The sequence below is a fragment of the Dromiciops gliroides genome, chromosome 3 (assembly GCF_019393635.1).
Source record: "Dromiciops gliroides isolate mDroGli1 chromosome 3, mDroGli1.pri, whole genome shotgun sequence".
Lineage (NCBI taxonomy): Eukaryota > Metazoa > Chordata > Mammalia > Microbiotheria > Microbiotheriidae > Dromiciops > Dromiciops gliroides.
Window position 1 is genome coordinate 441,853,641 of NC_057863.1, and position 17,590 is coordinate 441,871,230.

The 17,590-nt window shown below is 41.3% G+C and overlaps 1 protein-coding gene across 1 annotated transcript in view; it reads right to left on the minus strand.

Moving 5' to 3' along the window:
- Positions 1–12,438, minus strand: part of ITGA6 (integrin subunit alpha 6) — a 99,683-nt gene extending 87,245 nt beyond the window's left edge. The window contains 1 exon segment of the mRNA XM_043997948.1: positions 10,148–12,438. Coding sequence (XP_043853883.1) covers positions 10,148–10,332 — 185 coding nt within the window. The 5' untranslated portion in view covers positions 10,333–12,438.
- Positions 12,439–17,590: the final 5,152 nt, after the last annotated feature.

A 17,590-nucleotide genomic window follows, 5' to 3' on the forward strand; every position in this document is an offset into this window, starting at 1 on the left:
AGAAAACAAAGCACAGGTATTCACCAAGGACTTTATTATTCATCATGTCATTAATTCTGCAAACATTTTTCTTTCAAAACATTCTTGCTTATTTATTTCCCCATCTAAGATTTAGAAAAAAATTAACATAAATATTTGCCTTAAATTATAGCTGAAAAGGCATTTCAAACATATGTGATGCATTGTTTTTCACACAATCCATCAACTATGGCTACTGTGTGTGTATATATATATATGTGTGTGTGTGTGTGTGTGTGTGTATTATGTATGTGTGTGTATGCACACACACATAAGCTTTAATAGTTTAAACCTGCACGAAGACTTCTGGAACACCATATTGTGTGTGTGTGTGTGTGTGTGTGTGCTCGCTCGCGTGCGCATTTGTGCATTGAGAGTATATCCCATTGATGAGGATGATGTACCACAAGTCACAAATGTCAACTTCCCAAACAGTTCCAAAGAGACCATTTACTAGCGATGCCCCCAAATACACACACACACACACACACACACACACACACACGCGTTAATGAGCCAGACATTCTCTATTTTTATTGAGTGTTTATTCACACTCTCACCAGACAAAGATTTTCTCTGCACTTCTCTACTTTTTGTCTCAAGAGTTAAGGGAGGGAGAAGTTATATTTTAAAGATCTGTTAGAACTGAAAAGAGAAAATGTACTGACAGCTGCATGCCCTAGCTGACCATCATTTTACTCACACAAATGTCAACCTTCTGACCTGGTAAACTGACTAGGAATTGTTGTGCTGTGTTTTTCTCCACAGAGGAGCCAAACAGGAAAAGATAAGATAGTAATCAGTCCAGTTACTAGTCTGAAAGAGAACTGTGTTTGTGAGAAACACATCCAACTTGTCCCTATTTGGGAGCGATTAACAATTAGCTGCTTTCAATTAATTCCAAGAGATCACCGTTTACCTTTAAATACCAGCTTCATGATAAATTTTACTTGTTTTTATTGGGAAAACAGTGTTTCAAAACGCTCTATGTGTCTCCCAACTGTAGGAAGTTTCAATATTTCTTTACTGACTAGGTTGAGTTTTGGAGTAGATGGATATTAGATTAAAATGTAATGAATCAAACAAAATGGGGCAGCCCAATTTTTATCAAACCTCTAAAATAACTGCACTAGCTTGCAAACTATTTATTGTGCTTCCCAGAGACGCAAAAGGGACTTTTCTGACATGAGGTTGAGAAGGCATGGCAACCAGGGAAGAAAAATGACAGCTGGCATTCTTTATTAAGAATTCTCCTTGGCCATAATACAATCCTTCTCCATGGGAGTTCCACCTTCATGACAATGGCCAGTGCAAGAACTTCATCACATCACAACTCTCTGTACATTCATCTTCTCTCTTTCAAATTAGTCTTCAATGCAAAAAACTACTTCATCTGGTACTCAATCCCATTATTAATGATTATCAACAGTCTAAAGGGCATTTTTCTTCCACAGCTTTTGAAGCACCTACTGTGGAAAAGCCTTACTCTGAGGGTTCATTAGGAGGGGGGGTAGTGAGGTGATCCTGGGTTCTCAAGATTATGCTGCAGAGTTTATGGGCCTGACCAGCTTGATTCAGAGAGGCCCACCACCCACCACCTTGCAGCTTAGCTGCAAAGTGGCAAATTTTTCAGCCACAGTTATGAAGACCATCCCCTATGGGGCTTAGGGTTTGCATGTGTCACACCAAAGAAATCACAGATCCTGGAAATGCTGAAGTCAAAAATGTGGAATTGGGCCTAAAAAAGGGGAAAAACTTGCTTCTAAATGTAACCAAACCCCAACCCCAAAATTTACACACATACTGTGTGGTAATGGCTGTGTCTATGTAATTAACACTGAGCTGGATGGGGTTAATTTTTAATTGTCATCATTGCTACCCCTTCAAACCTCTATCTTCCTATTCAAACCACTCCAAAAGGCAAAGGGATAAAGGAAAATAAGGGATGCTAGCCCGTAATGGTGGGCTTTGGTGCATACAACATACAAATTACCATAATGAATCCAAGCAACTCTTCTACTGACAGTGGCTCCAAGGGAAATGCCATGGCAAAGCATGTTTATCCTCCTAGATATCCTTAAGTTTTAAGTATAAGAGCCAAGCCACATCTGTTGTTGCTCTAAGTTTATTGTACATGAAGTGACATTTTGTCTTACACTGATTTCAACAAGAAAACCTTAAAATATTCTGGGGTCATTTTTTTAAACCAGAAGCACTTATTTAGGGCATACTGTATGCTAGACACTGGGGATACAAACAAATCATTCACACTGGAAAAGCAAAATGGATAAAGAATTCTCCAAATCATAACATGCAGTTGTATTTACAGTTAGTCCAGAATTTCACACACACACACACACACACACACACACACACACACACACACACACACACCCCTCTTAAACCTCCTTCACACAGACAATAGGCGGGGTCCAGACTTGAATAGGAAGAGGGGGTAGTAGTTAAATCAACTTTAGGAAATATCAGTATTTTTTATCTATCCCATTCTGATCACTGCTGCAAAAAGACCATACTGGTGTTTAAAAGATAGGCTTCTAACACTCAGTAATGATAAAAGGATATGGATCATGGGACAGAATTACCTATACAATGAATCCAAATTGTAGGTGGCTCAAAGCCATACAGGCTACACTGCAATGACTCTAGGCTTCCTTCCGCCCCTCCATGCCAACATCCTAAGCCTCCCCAGATCTCATTAGCCTCATGATCTACTTTTGTAACTCTAATGAGCTGATCATTTTTTTGGTGAGGCAATGGGGGTTAAGTGACTTGCCCAGGGTCACACAGCTAATAAGTGTCAAGTGTCTGAGGCCGGATTTTAACTCAGGCCCTCCTGAATCCAGGGCCAGTGCTCTATCCACTGCACCACCTAGCTGCCCCTTGGTACAATTTAATAAATCAAAGTATATAAATGTCCCCCCAAGAGTAAAAGAGACTGACAAAATTTTGCCAGGTCTAAAAGTCATCCCAGTCCTGCTTTTCATTTTTTTTTTAAACTACTATGGCAAAAATAATTAACACACTATAATAAAGAGTCAGGAATCGAGAAGTAGCATGTGGGACCTTCCCCTTCAACACACACATATCTGCCATGGAAAAGAAACAGTGGTAGTGGGAAAGAAAGAGGGAAAAGAGAAGGCGAATCCCCAAAAGGGAGAAGAAATCCAGAAGTGCCAAGTACAGAGACTCTTTTCATGTCTCCAGCTGTCTAGATATTTTGCCTTCCAGCCATAGATTCATGTCTTACCAGAAGAGCTAATAGAGATGAATCATAGGCTCGAAGGCACTTTGCCCATGTCATCAAGTCCATCCCTCTGCCTCAAGGGATGACTACTCCTTAAACACTGAAAGAGGATTACAGACTTTAAGATATTATTTCATGAACTCAATAAATTCTATGGTCAAATAAGCCTTGAATCAAGAAATTCTCCTTTTGTGGAAAACCAAAAAAGCCACTTAAAGCAGCTTTACAGTCCCCAAAGCATTAGGCACAACCTAACACGTTTCCAAATGCAGTACTCAAATACAGCGTTCTGTTTTTAAAAAGCTTAAATATAGCACTTAATGCTATTTATAAATAATTCCCCACAAGCACTGTTCTTATGGGCAAAAATAAAAATCTAATCAATGCTTTCAAATCTCAAAAAGGCACCTTGGGATAGTGGATAAAGCTGGCCTTGGAGTTAGGAAGACTTGGGTCTTACCTATAATACAGGAAATGGAATTTTAACTAGACAGACTTAAGACTTAAACCACTAAGACAACCTTTTAAGTCAACATTAAACCTAAAAAAGTATCAGTATTACTTAATCCATTCAACAACTATTTGATGAATGCTTACTATGTACAAGAAGCTACATGGAGCATTTACAAAGATAAGACAACAAATGCTCTCTGCCCTCAGGGAGTTTACAATCCAATAGTTGTTGCTCTGTAGACCATAAATGCAGATGATATCTTACTTATTGCTTGGAGTCCTAGCACAGTACTGGACTTTGTGGCTAAATTTGATAGGAATGCAAAGGAAACTGGTCTGACCATCTACACTGAATGAAAAATTCTTATTGAATAGATTGTGAGACGTAGCAACACAAATAACCCTTAGAATTCCTCTGTAAATATGTGTTTTAGTCAAGAGCTGCCCATGGAAGGTGTGGAGCCCAGAATTGATGAATTCAGGCTAGGCATCATTGTAAAAACGGTAAAGTGGTTCCCATGGACCCAAAGGGCCTTCACTACGAAAGCCCATCTCTTTAAAACTAATATTTTCTCAGTGACGCTAGATAGTTATAACTTGTGGAATACCATGATCTCAAAAGAATCAAAATTACAAATAATCCAAAGGGCGATGTAAAAACACCTGGCAGGTCTAAGCAGGCTGCAACGAGTTACCAACAATGACTTATGCAGAAGAAATGGTGTCAAAAGACATTACCAAGGAAATGACTAGAAAAGGTAGTGGTCCAATTGGGTAACAAGGATGAGATACAACAGATGGACCTCCCAAATGCTACACTGTATCCCTGAAATTTAAACACACACACACACACACACACACACACACACACACACACACACACACACACACACACGGAAAGCCTCTAGCCATAGGGCAGATTTTCCAGGATTTTTTAGAAAAATGGGCAAAGATAGCATAGGAAAGGCATATAGGGATATTTATCTGCTCTAGCAGATAAAATCACGGATCCATCAAAGTAAGTATGAATAGATTGAATGATTATTAAAAAGTATTGGGGCGGGGGCAGCTAGGTGGCTCAGTGGATAAGGCACTGGCCTTGGATTCAGGAGTACCTGAGTTCAAATCCAGCCTCAGACACTTGACACTTACTAGCTGTGTGACCCTGGGCAAGTCACTTAACCCTCATTGCCCAGCAAAAACAAAAACAAAAACAAAAAAAAAAGTATTGGGGCAATTTGCACAGTTGTAAACAGCACTAGATTAAAAGTCAAAAGACTAGATCTACCATTACTAAATGGGTACTATTGGGCAGATAACTTGTCTGGATTTCATTTTCCACATCTGTAAAACTATGGGGGTTGATGCAGATCTCTGAAGTTCCTCCCAGGTCTAGAAGGTTGAATCCATGTCACTTATCTCCTTTTTTCCCCTTCCCCCCACTTCTTCTAGACTTTTTCCTTCTAGTGAGGGGGTGATAGCTGACTTGTGATAAAGTTAATATTTATAAATGGTTTATGATTTGCAAAGTGCCATTACACATATTATCTCATTTGATTCTTGCCACAACCCTGTGAGGTAAGTACTATTTATTATTATCCTTATTTTAGAGATTGGGAAACTGAGGCTGAGGCTAGTCATACAGCCAGTAAGTGACTGAAAAAGGAATTCAAAATGAGGCCTTCTTTACTCCAAGTTTGTATGTCACACCACTCAGCTAAAGACAAAACCTTTGAATTATCCCCTCTTATGGAGCTCAATTATAAAAAGAACTAAGTGTAAAGCACAACATAAGAAGATCCAGTCTGAGTCTGAGGTAAAAATGGCATTGAAATTTTCGTCAACCTATAAACTCCAAAACAGAATCCAGTGACCCTGCAACATTAATCTAAAGAGTGCCAACAAAGCTTTCAGCTGTAATATTCAGAATGAGAAAGTTTATACCTTTATCTACATATTGTCTAGGAGCTGACAAAAAGATGAGGAATTAAGAACCTAAAATATGAGGGGCAGCTAGGTGGCGCAGTGGATAGAGCACCAGCCCTGGAGTCAGGAGTACCTGAGTTCAAATCCGGCCTCAGACACTTAACACTTACCAGCTTTGTGACCCTGGGCAAGTCACTTAACCCCAATTGCCTCACTAAAATAAAAAAAAAATTTTTTTTAAATAAAAAAAAAGAATCTAAAATATGAGACTTAATCTGGAAAAGTTCATGTTTTATGACTGTAATGCAGCTAAAAGACTCCCAGCGATCAGACCCTACAGACAACACCTGGCTTCATCATGATTTTGTCTTCACCACTAGTGGTATCAGTCGTGGAGATGGAGACCTTTTCAATATAATTCTATTTAAACATAAGGTTCTAACTAAAAATCAGGCCTTCATCTGTTTACATGCCTACTTGTTCAACATTTGGAATTTATGATAATTCAACCATTATTTGTTTGGACCCTGCTTTTGAAATTCACAATTAATATGTTTTCGCTTCACTTCACATTCTATTGGATGGCCTCTCACTAGTACAATATAATGGGCTAGAGTCTATAAAATTAGGCTTGCTCTATGTCACCGGTGCATTTCCTTTGGCAGCTCCCATGACCCTTCACTTCACTCTAGCCCTCTGGTTATTTTTATTATGCTGACCCTAAGAATAGCTTGATTTCATTATCTGCAGAATAAAAATGCTCCCCCCAAATTACTACCAGTCATAGCAATGCAAGCAGCTTGCTAAGCTGGTTCTGCATCCCTGAGTGATCACACACCTCCCCACCAAAAAAAATTCCCACTAGAAGTAATTGATAGTTTTGTAAGACTACTGTAAAATGGTGCAGATTTTTTACTAGATAATAAACAAAAATAAAATGGATAAACTTCCAGATCTTGAAATCCTACCGTATCAACAATTCTGAAGGTAAGAGAGTGAGCAGTTCCCATAAGAGGGTCCTATTTCCTTTGTGGGCATTCTAAAAACCAGATACTTTCTCACCTTCTAGTACTTTAAGGTCAACTTCTGAGAAGAACATTCCTAGACAGGGTGCTTTTCACTTGATTATAACATAAATTCTTCATCTTTTTAACTCTATCCAGAATCTAAAAAAAGTCAAAGAATTTCAGATCCTTTTTAACCTACCCACAGGCATTTCACATTACTGACAATCCCCTACTTCTGGTTATTCTCATCTCCTTTCGTCCTGACTATCTCTTAGCATCCTTCCTATCATCCTCTGCCTGCTCCCCAAATATGGCTAATCCCTAAATCTCTTTCCTCTCTTTGCTCTCTACAGTCTCTACAATCTCTCTCTTATCAAGTTTATCTATTCTAGTGGGTTCAATTACCCACATGATTCCCAGTTCTTTTTCTAGGTTCAATCTATCATTTATGTTCCAGTCCTATGGGTGACTACCTGCTAGACATGTCCATTTCTAAGTAACTAACTAATCCCTCAAACTCAGTATGTACCCAAATGAACTAAACTCATGATGCTCCTCCCAGATCTGCCCCTTGACTGCCATTTCTATTTATGGCATTACCATCTTCCCAAGTTGAAAACCAAAAATCATCTTTCCTTCTCCTCTTTTACCCCTTCCCCCTCACCCAATTGGTTGTCAAGTTCTGTTGATTTTACCTTCCCAATCTCTTTTACTTTATAAATGGTCTCCATTTATACTCCCACTACCGAAGTTGAGGCTCTCATTCTCTATCAATAGCAGTTCCCCATCTCATCTTGCCCTCGGGACTCTCAACCCAGACCACTCTCCATATTTGGAAAGCACTTGTTTCACATCTAAAACTCTTTTTCAAGGACTATCTTAGACACTACAGCCTCCAAAAAAAAAAATTCCTTGATACTTCATTGAAGAAAAATGATCTCTCTCTCCTTAATTTTTCCTAGAGTACTTTGCCCAATCTCTCCTTTGCTCTTATCATTCTATTATGCATCACATTTATTTGGGTACACATCACTGACTTAGAAATTCCTAGAGAGCAATAACTGGTTTTGGTTCTGTCTCAATATGGGTTGAATAGAATTTTCTAAAGGTTCAGGGCAGATACATAAAAAAGGAAGACATCAGAGACTTGAAAATGATTAACTCATCTTAACCAAATTTCAGAAAATAAATTTAGGAAATCCTTCATATCCCAATGTTGTTTATAATTTGGCTTGATCTAGAATTTACAAATCAGTCATCAAATCTGCCAGGAATTTTGTAGGGAAAAAATGTCCCCAACAAATTATTTACTACTTGGGCAGGCCTGTGACTAGCTTTGACCATGAAGGTTCCAAATCTGCACACACAACAACATTTTTACATAATCCCGCCCTTTGGAGACAGAGAGCTCTACAAGGTGAACCAGTTAGGTCACACTGCATTCTCTTAGTTCAGATTTGAAAATTAACCACTAAGCTCTACAGGAGTCCAGCGGTGCCAAGGCCTGATCCCTCAAACTTCTACTAAGTTAAAAATGTTTTGCTCCACTAACAGGTGTAAAAGAAAAATGCCATGCTGAACAGCCTCTTTAAGTCAGTCCCCAACGAGTATTTGCAAACTCTAAGTTTCTCATCTTCATTCCTTGCTCCTCTAAAAAGGCTTATAACTCTATGTACCTTTCCCAGGCAGAAAAGTTCTGTCCTGGAAACTGCATTCTGTTTTCTTCGGTCTGTTGATTCTGGAATGACTTCAACTCAACTAAAAGGGGAAGGGGGAAACCTTTTGTTGTTTCTTTCTTTTTCTTCCTCCCCCCCCCCCCAGCCCAGATCAAGAATGCAACAACACGGTGATTACAACCAAGCTCAAAAAAAAAAATTTTTTTTTTATTCTCCCCAGCACTATATTCTTAAAAGAAAAACAACCGCCTCGCACTGGTTTCTAATAAGCTGGATCATGTGGGTAGCAATACTTTGTGAAGTTTTCTTAGAAAGAATGAAAGAGAAGATGGGCTGAGGCAACTAAGCTACCACTTTTCCGTAGGCTTGGGTAGAGACAGTGATGGGGCGAGGGGGGGGGGGTATGTCACTTTTTCATACTTTATTTCCCAGAGACTAAGCCCAGATCGGACTTTTGCTTTAACTTCTGAAGGGGGAGGGGAGACCAGTGAAAAGGAACGGGGTTCGAGGTTTTGGCGGGGGCAGCAGCAGCAGCGTGCTGGGAGGTTATAGAGGAAGGGGACATGACCTAGTTTTATAGCTTGTTTTCTCAGCTGATCTATTTCTGCTAACAGGTGGTTGGTTAACTCCACCTTTAAAAAAATGTTTTTAAAGACTTCATTCGGCCACCCCAGGAAAGTACCATCTACTTCTCCCAAGACTCGCACACGCCTGAGAGGTAAACCACAGGAAACACAATAAAAACGGACTAGCAAACTCGTGTCTGCCACAAGTGGCCCCCCGAACTCTTCAACTGAGACGTCGGAGCTCGCGAATACAGCGCTCCCCCTCCCCCCCCTGCCCCGTGCTCTCTCTCTCTCTCTCTCTCTCTCTCTCTCTCTCTCACACACACACACACACACACACACACACACACACACACGCGTGAACTTCTCAGAAGGAGCCCCGAATCTCTCTGATACAACTCTCTCCCCATGCACACATAGACACACATACCCATTCATGAACACACATACACATATACAAATGCTGACCTCTAAGAGGGAGACCCTGATCTGTGATACAAGTGTACACTTACACTCACGCACACATACAAAAAGGTGGAGCTCTGAGGGGGAGAGCCAGATCTTCTGATACAACTTTCCTCCCAGGCACACATATACATATACACAAAGGTGGACCTCTGAAAAGCCGCCACCTGCCAGGTTCCCCGCAAAAAATAATAAACTCTCCCGGGGGGCAATGGGGATAGAGTGGGGGTGGGGGTGAAAGTTGGAAATCAGAGAAATGCTGCTGCCGCCGCCGCCGCCGCCTGAGCACTTGCCCTACCCCAGGAGGGGACCAAGTAGGGTGTCCTCCCTTCCCTTTCATCCTCCGCCACCGCCCGGGAGGATGGGGGTTCGTGCGGAGGAGAAGCATGTATCAGGAGCCCCGAGCCTCCGGCAGCGCGTTCAGCACTGGCTAGTACCTGTCCCCCTCCGCAACCCTCCCAGGTCGCCAGCACCAGCCAGACACAGACCTGGGACCGACCTGCTCGGCCGCAGGGCAGAGCCGCTACGGGTGGGGCGATGAGAGGACAGGCTGCCGCTCAGGGGTGTGGACGTGCTCCGGTTCTTCTCAAAAGAGCCGCCTCCGGGGCTCTTGCAGGCAGAGGCAGAGGGAGGGGAGAAGAGGGGAGGGAGGAAGAGGGGAGGGGAGGGGAGAAGAAGGGAGGAGGAGGGGAGGGCAGGGCAGGGCTGGGAGGGATGGTGGTGAGGGGCAAGGGGGGAGGGGGAGAGGGACGCGGCGGGCTGAGAACTTACAGCCTCTTGTCCTGCGGCTGCAGCTGCCAGTGCATGGCCAGGGAGAATCCAAAGAGACTGTCGGGCTCCCCGATCTTGCGGATCACGTTTTCCTCCCGGGTGTCCAAGTTAAAGGCGGTGCAGAGACAGAGCAGCAGACACGCCGACAGGTAGAAGAGGAGCTCCGGCTGCCCTGCAGCCGCCATCGGCAACTACGGCTCGGCGGGGAAGGGAAAGGAGAAAGGGACCTGCTGCTGCTGCCGCCGCCTCTGCTGCTACTGCCGCTGCTGCCGCTGCCGCCGCCGCCGCCACCACCACCAGTACCACCTTCTTCCCCTGGCTCGGCTCCCCTGCCCCACCCCCGGGGACTAGCCGTACTCCCTGTCCAGCGTCTCCTCCTCGCAGCCCGCTCACGAACAGCTGAAAGAGCCCGTTGTTCTCTGGAGACTCGCAGGCGTTTTATCAAGTGACGAAGGAAGCCGGGCCCCGCCTCTCCCCCCTCCCCTCCTTGACTCTCTCACTCCTCCCGGGGCCAGGCCGGCCGGCACTCTCCCCGCCCAGCCTGCACCTTCTCCGGCCAGGGCACGGACTAGTCTGCTCTTGAGGGACGTCTCACCCAGCCCCCTCTCTCTCAGCCCCTGCCAAGAACGCCAGTCCCGGAAAAGTCTTTCGCTCTGAAAGTCGCTCTTTCTCTAACTCATTCATTTCGACACGTGGCTCACCATCCCTGGCTTACCTGTTCCCATGAGCTCCAGAGGTGGAAGAAGAGCGACTTTTGTGTCGCACTGGTGGCACTAGTTGGATCACTGGACTAGGAAGGGTCCTGCAACGTTATCTAGCCCACTCTACCGCTGCTAGACTCCACTTCGCCTTATCTAGGGTGTCACTTTCTCTGGCATCTAAACCGGGGGATGGTGGTTGGTTTGGATTGAGACCCCATAGTTTGGACCAGTATATATTGCAAAGAGTGTTGAAGGCACTTAATATTTGTTAGTTCATAACAATTATAATGAGCTCTCTACTGACCCCTGCTTACATTCTGCCATATGTTGTCCTATAGACTCTGTCCATCTAATCTCAATTTCAAAAGCTACATGCAGATGGATGAGTGAAGATAAATGTTTTTCAGGGAAATCATTGTGGTTTCAGTCATTCAAAATGTATTTTACATATTGAGCCCCTAAAGAGGAAACTAAACAGGAAAAAGCTGATATTTAAAACTGGCACTGGCAAATGTACCTTAAAAGGGTCCAAATCTCACACGAATCTCTCATTTAACATGATTTTTTCTGCCACAGATAATTTACGAGAGAGATAAGAGGCAGGGTGGATACTATTGCTATGGTCCAGATAAGTGGAAATGAAGACCTGGGAGAAGGCCAGGGAATGGGGATGGAAAGGAGGAAAGGATTGGAGACTGAAAACAGAATTTAATAGCATTTTTAAAAAACCGATTGGATGCATAAATTAAGAGAGAAGGAAAGGCCAAAGATATCAGATGTTTCAGAGAATCTAAAATGTCCAAAAGAAGAGTAGTAATAAGCCCTCTTGGGAATATGATATGCTTGGATGTAAAATTAGGGCACAGAGGACATTGCCTGATATGTGTAGGAAACAACAAAAGATGCTCCTGACTTTCCTTGCTGAAGAACATGGCGGGTTGGTAGTTACTGCCAGATCCTCTAGGACAAAGCAGTCCATAGCAGGGACAGGGCCATAACACACCAAGTTCCCTAATCTTTTGACTTACTGAATGAGTCAATTAATTCATGAGCATATATGTGGTCCATGTAATATTTCCCTGTCAAAAATTACTCAGGTCAAGCCTAGCCCAAACTAAATAGTGAGAGATAATACTAGTAATTCTATAGTATCAACAAGTGTAACCTAACAGTTGCTGACAGGATTACACAGAATGAATTCCAGTTTATTGAGCCATTGTAAACTCAAGAAATATTAGTCAGTCTTCCTCATGATAACTTTTCATATCCTTGAGGACAATGAGTCTAATCCAATCCAATAAGCATTTAAGGACCCAATATGTGTAAGGCGTTGTGCTAGGCACTAAAACAGAAGGTCTTAACCTCAAGTCTGCTGCATATTTCAGGGGACCTATAAACTTGTATGGAAAAAAAATCATGTCTTTATTTTCACTAACCTCTAACAGAAATTTAACATTTCCTTCAATTATGGATGTAGCCAGTAAAGACAGTAAATTAGCAGTAATTTGACTTTGTCACCAACCGAAATCAGATATTTTCATTTTTACATTACAGTTGTTGCAGATATCTTGAAATATCATTTATACTCATCACCACTTTGGAATTAATTATATAGTAATTATATCATATTTGTAAGATAGTTTATATGTAATATATTTATATCCAATCATAATATGATTATTTTATATAGTAATTATTAGACCTGCTGCTAGATACATAACTATATTGCAAATTTTAAAAATATATTGATAATTGTATTTCAATATATACTTTTTGTTAATTTCATATATTGTAGTAATAAAATTTTTATAATCCTATGTATCATCTCTTATGCAGGAAGTCAATAAGCATCTATTAAGTGTCTACCATATTCAGGTACTGTATCCTAAATAATGGGGATACAAAGAAAGGCAAAAAATAATTCTTATTCTCAAAGAGCTCACAGTCTAATGGGGGAGAGAACATGGAAACAAGTAAGTATATACATGATATACTGGAGATAGTACTAATATTAAGGATGATTAAGAAAGGCTTCTTTTAAAAGCATTATAAAATATTCTGAAAAGGGGTCCTTAAGCTTCATCAGACTAACAATGGGGTCCTTGACACAATAAAAAGGTTACCTAGTACTAATAAAAAGAGAAAAATGCAAAACAGACCCTGCCCTCAAGGAGTTTATATTTTTCTGGGAGAAAGTCATATATATCCTGTCCAATCCTTTCATTTAACAGATGAGGAAACAAGCTGAGAATTTACATGACTTGCCTGGATATCACACACCAGGCTACTTTTCAAGCATGCTAACTCTTATAGTAAGAAGAGGGGCTTCATAAGAATGGGACAAGCAGCAGAAGTGAGGGTTTGAGATTGGGGAGATCGAAAGGGAGAGGTCTTCACCTAACTCTAGGATTAAATAGGATCATACTGAAGACTACTCCCATGGAAGAAGATATAGATAGATAGATAGATAGATAGATAGATAGATAGATAGATAGATAGATAGATAGATAGATAGATAGATAGATAGATATAGATATAAAGAGAGAGAGAGACTGAGACTGGGATATGGGAAATGGGCACCTTAGGATGGATATATGCATGTGGTTGGGGATTGCGGACCTTTCTGGTTCTAGAGTCAGAGAGATGATTGATGAATAGAAGGCTTAGAGTAGATGTTCTTCTTCTTGGGCATTTTCTGAGCCAATTAGCTCAAGGTAACTTTGTGGAACATACTGATCAACAGCAGTTTGCAAAGGTTCAGACCTTGATTTTTTTTTTTTAAGTGAGGCAATTGGGGTTAAGTGACTTGCCCAGGGTCACACAGCTAGTAAGTGTTAAGTGTCTGAGGCTGGATTTGAACTCAGGTACTCCTGACTCCAGGGCCAGTGCCCTATCCACTGTGCCACCTAGTTGCCCCTCAGCCCTTGATTTTTATAACTCAAGCTCTCACCTTGACTTCAGTGGCTTCAATTTGATCTGGACCTTAGCCCAATTTGCTTCTCCTGATGCCCCTGAAAGATCTGAGAGGACCTTTTTCCAAGCTGAATTTAGCAGCTACTATGTCCAGCTTTCCAGAGACACAGCTTCTTTGCCAGAAGCCTTACAGAGGAAACAGCATATACTTTGACGGAGCCACTACTTATGAAATATTTGGTGGTTGTGCCATCCTCAGCATACACTGGGACCACACCTGGCTTCAGCACCTGGAGGGTGGGGATGTATGCGGCCAGGATCTCAAGGTCCCACTCTAGGTTGTAACATCCACCTGCTTTATATTGTCCTCAGTGAAAGACACCTGCATGGAGAGGTGAAGGTAAAGTTGGGACAGTTAGTATTCGTGTGGCTGGGCCAAAGGTGAATATAAGCATGTTAATTTGAGGAAGGTGAGAGAACTTATAGCCTGGATGATTCAGAAAGGCTTGCTATAAAAGTAGCCCATGAACTACATTGAAAGAAGCTAGAGATTTTAAGAGGAGTAGGTTTAGGAGAAATACCTTCCCAATATGAAGTACAAACAACATACCGTACTACCATGTGAATGTAATCCTTGTCTCAAAGCCCATTGCTATGAGACTCTCTTATTATTGGTGCAGATGAAGGCCCTGTGAGGTGAGAGACCACCAGCATCCTCCAGTGCCCCTTCACAACTCTTCAGGGCCAGTCCCCTTTGAGACTGGTCAAGTTTCAAGTCATCTTTGAGTTGGCTTCCAGCTTCAAGAAAGAAGATGGATGAGGTCAATTTCACTTCAGGTTGTTGAAGAAAAAGACTTCATAGAACCAGTCTCCATCATGTCTTTAGTCCTAGCTTGCTACTCTAGAGACTCTGGAGAGTTTCCCTTTGGAAACCCTTGAATGAGCTGAGTCTTCTTTCTCCCAAACACCTCCTTCACCTTGTATTGTCTAACACATATTCTTCTATGTATTCCTTTTCTGATTTCTGTTTTGCTGTGACTTGGATAAAGGGGTTTCTTTGCTATTTGCTATGAGGTCAAGCCTAACTTTCCCCTGACCCGGATGCCAAGCATGGATGAGAATGAGTCAAGATCTGGGACTCATTTTTAATAAGAATCTTTTTGAAGATTTCCTGCTTTTCCTGACAGATTAACAATAACAATAACAATCAAAGCTTGTGATTCAACAGTGACTTCCTCAGGGCCGACAGAGTTTGGCGAGAAGTAGAAAAGCAAGAGATAAAGATTTTCCAAAAGCAGGGTTTGGAGATCCCTTGGGCTCTGCTGAGCATGATGTCAGTCTCAAGGGATAAAGGATGGAAGGAGCAGGAGAGCATTGGAGATTACAGTGGGCCTGGAGGAGGATACTTGATAAGAAGCTGTCTGGGATGTAAGGGAGAATGCAGCAGCCTGAAGATACAAGATAAAGAAATGGTGGCTGTGGGGCATGACGGGAGAGTAAGTGGAAATGGATAAATCAGAAGTGGTTCACTAAATTCCGGTAAGTGATAAAAGGTTTTGCTAAAACTTCATCATGTTTGAAAGATTGGGGAAGAAACTCTAAGAAACAGTGAACAAGAGATTGCAGCATCCTAGAAGAAATTAGAAAGTGGTAAACTAAGAACAGATGAGTAAGTTGATCTATTTTTTTAATTGTGGGGGTGGGTAGCAGGTGGTAAAGGGAGTGATGCAGTAGAGGTGGGACAAGGCGAGTCTATCCATAGGTCAGAAAACAGATTTCAAGTGTAGAAACTTTCCATCAATGCAAAATGACAACTCTTCTATATAACTCATGTTCTCATTGCCTGGAACAATGAGAGGTGACAGATAATCACACAGCAAGTGAGCATCAGAGGCAGGATGCTCGATCTAGAGTTGGAAGGAACCTTAAAGAACATCTCATACAATCCCTTCATTTTACAGATGGGACATTGAAGCCCCAAAAGACTGATATTTCTACAATCACACAGGCAAGGATGGAATTTGAACCCATGTTCTCCAGATCAAAAGTCAGCGAGCTTTCCATTGTTGGGGTCTTTGGGTTTATTAAACATTATGCTGCTGTATTAATTTGATTCTATTTGTCGCATGTTTTGTGGACTTGTCTCAAAGCTAAGTCTTCTAGAGTTGAAGGCTAGTCCCCTAAGCACTGCCTTTCAGTAGTTTAGATGCACTATAAATGGGAAATTCTCCCCTTTTGGGGGGTTGGAGGGAAGAGATTATCACAAAAATCCAAAATGAACTTTTCTTATTGCCCTTGAAATGAAAATGAATGTTTAAAAAGTAAATTTTATTTGAATATTTCATATTTATTTACATTGGCCTCATCAAAGGTTTTATGGCAAGAGCCACTGGATACTATATTTTAAGATGAGATTCTTTTTTATCATTATTTATTTTCTGAAAAAAAAAAGCCTTTTTTTTTTACCAGTCAGAAAAAAGCTCAAAAATCTTTGGAAGAAATGAATTCAATAAATTTCTCCTTATAGTCAGAGTAAGATCCTAACTTCATTCAACATGATTCCCCATCCCTTCTATCAGTGGAAAATGAAGCTGTGTGTAACTCGTTCTATATGCAATGCGAATTCCAAGATCCAAGTATGAAGTTAATTTTTGTTCTTAATTTCTCCAAGGAGAAAACAAAAAAGTATTATTTCTTCTTCTTCTTCTTCTTCTTCTTCTTCTTCTTCTTCTTCTTCTTCTTCTTCTTCTTCTTCTTCTTCTTCTTCTTCTTCTTCTTCTTCTTCTTCTTCTTCTTCGACTTCTTTTGCAGGGCAATGAAGGTTAAGTGACTTGCCCAGGGTCACACAGCTAGTAAGTGTCAAGTGTCTGAGGCCGAATTTGAACTCAGGTCCTCCTGAATCCAGGGCTGGTGTTTTATCCACTGCGCCACCTAACTGCCCCCCCAAAACAAAAAAAACCCCATTATTTCTAAAAAAAAATAGTGTCAATTGTTCTTTTTAAAAGCCAATCTATAAATCCACTGGTAGAATAACTGGATTAAATCTTTTTGATACTTTTCCATTTGTTGAGAACCACACCTCTAGAAAAAAAAAGATATTTTTGTTCAACCAAACATTACCCCACAGCAAACTACTGAACATATCAATAACTCATGGCAAGTGTCACTTAACCTCTGTTGCCTGCTCCCCCACTACTCCTGCAAATCATGGCAATGTTGAATTCACAGTCATCCTTTACAGCTCAACTCAAATACTACTTCTACCAGGAAGTCATTTGCGATTTACTGGTCAGTAACAACCTTTTCCCATCAACCTCATAAAAACATTTTCTTTACATCTCTCTAATGTATTTATCATACATCAAAATCAACTATTTATCTATGTATTACATCATCCTACTAGATCCAGTCTAGGAGGGCAGGAATCTTGTCTTATCTAAACCTTGTATCTCCCCTAATTCCTAGCCCTGAAATGGGTACAGCCTGTGATGTGGACCTGTGATGTCATTGGTGAATGGAAGTTCCACTGTAGATAGTCTTCACTAATGCAGAGCAACAACTAACCGATTTGTTTAATATATGAAACTGGGGCAGCTGGGTGGTGCAGTGGATAGAGCACCGGCCTTGGATTCAGGAGGACCTGAGTTCAAATCCAGCCTTAGACACTTACAAGCTGTGTGACCCTGGGCAAGTCACTTAACCCCAATTGCCTCACCAAAAAAAAAAGAAAGAAAGAAAACAAATATATATATATTTGCAGTTTCATATATATATATATATATATATGAAACTGCAAATCCCTATTACATATACAATCAGCTTGATTTTT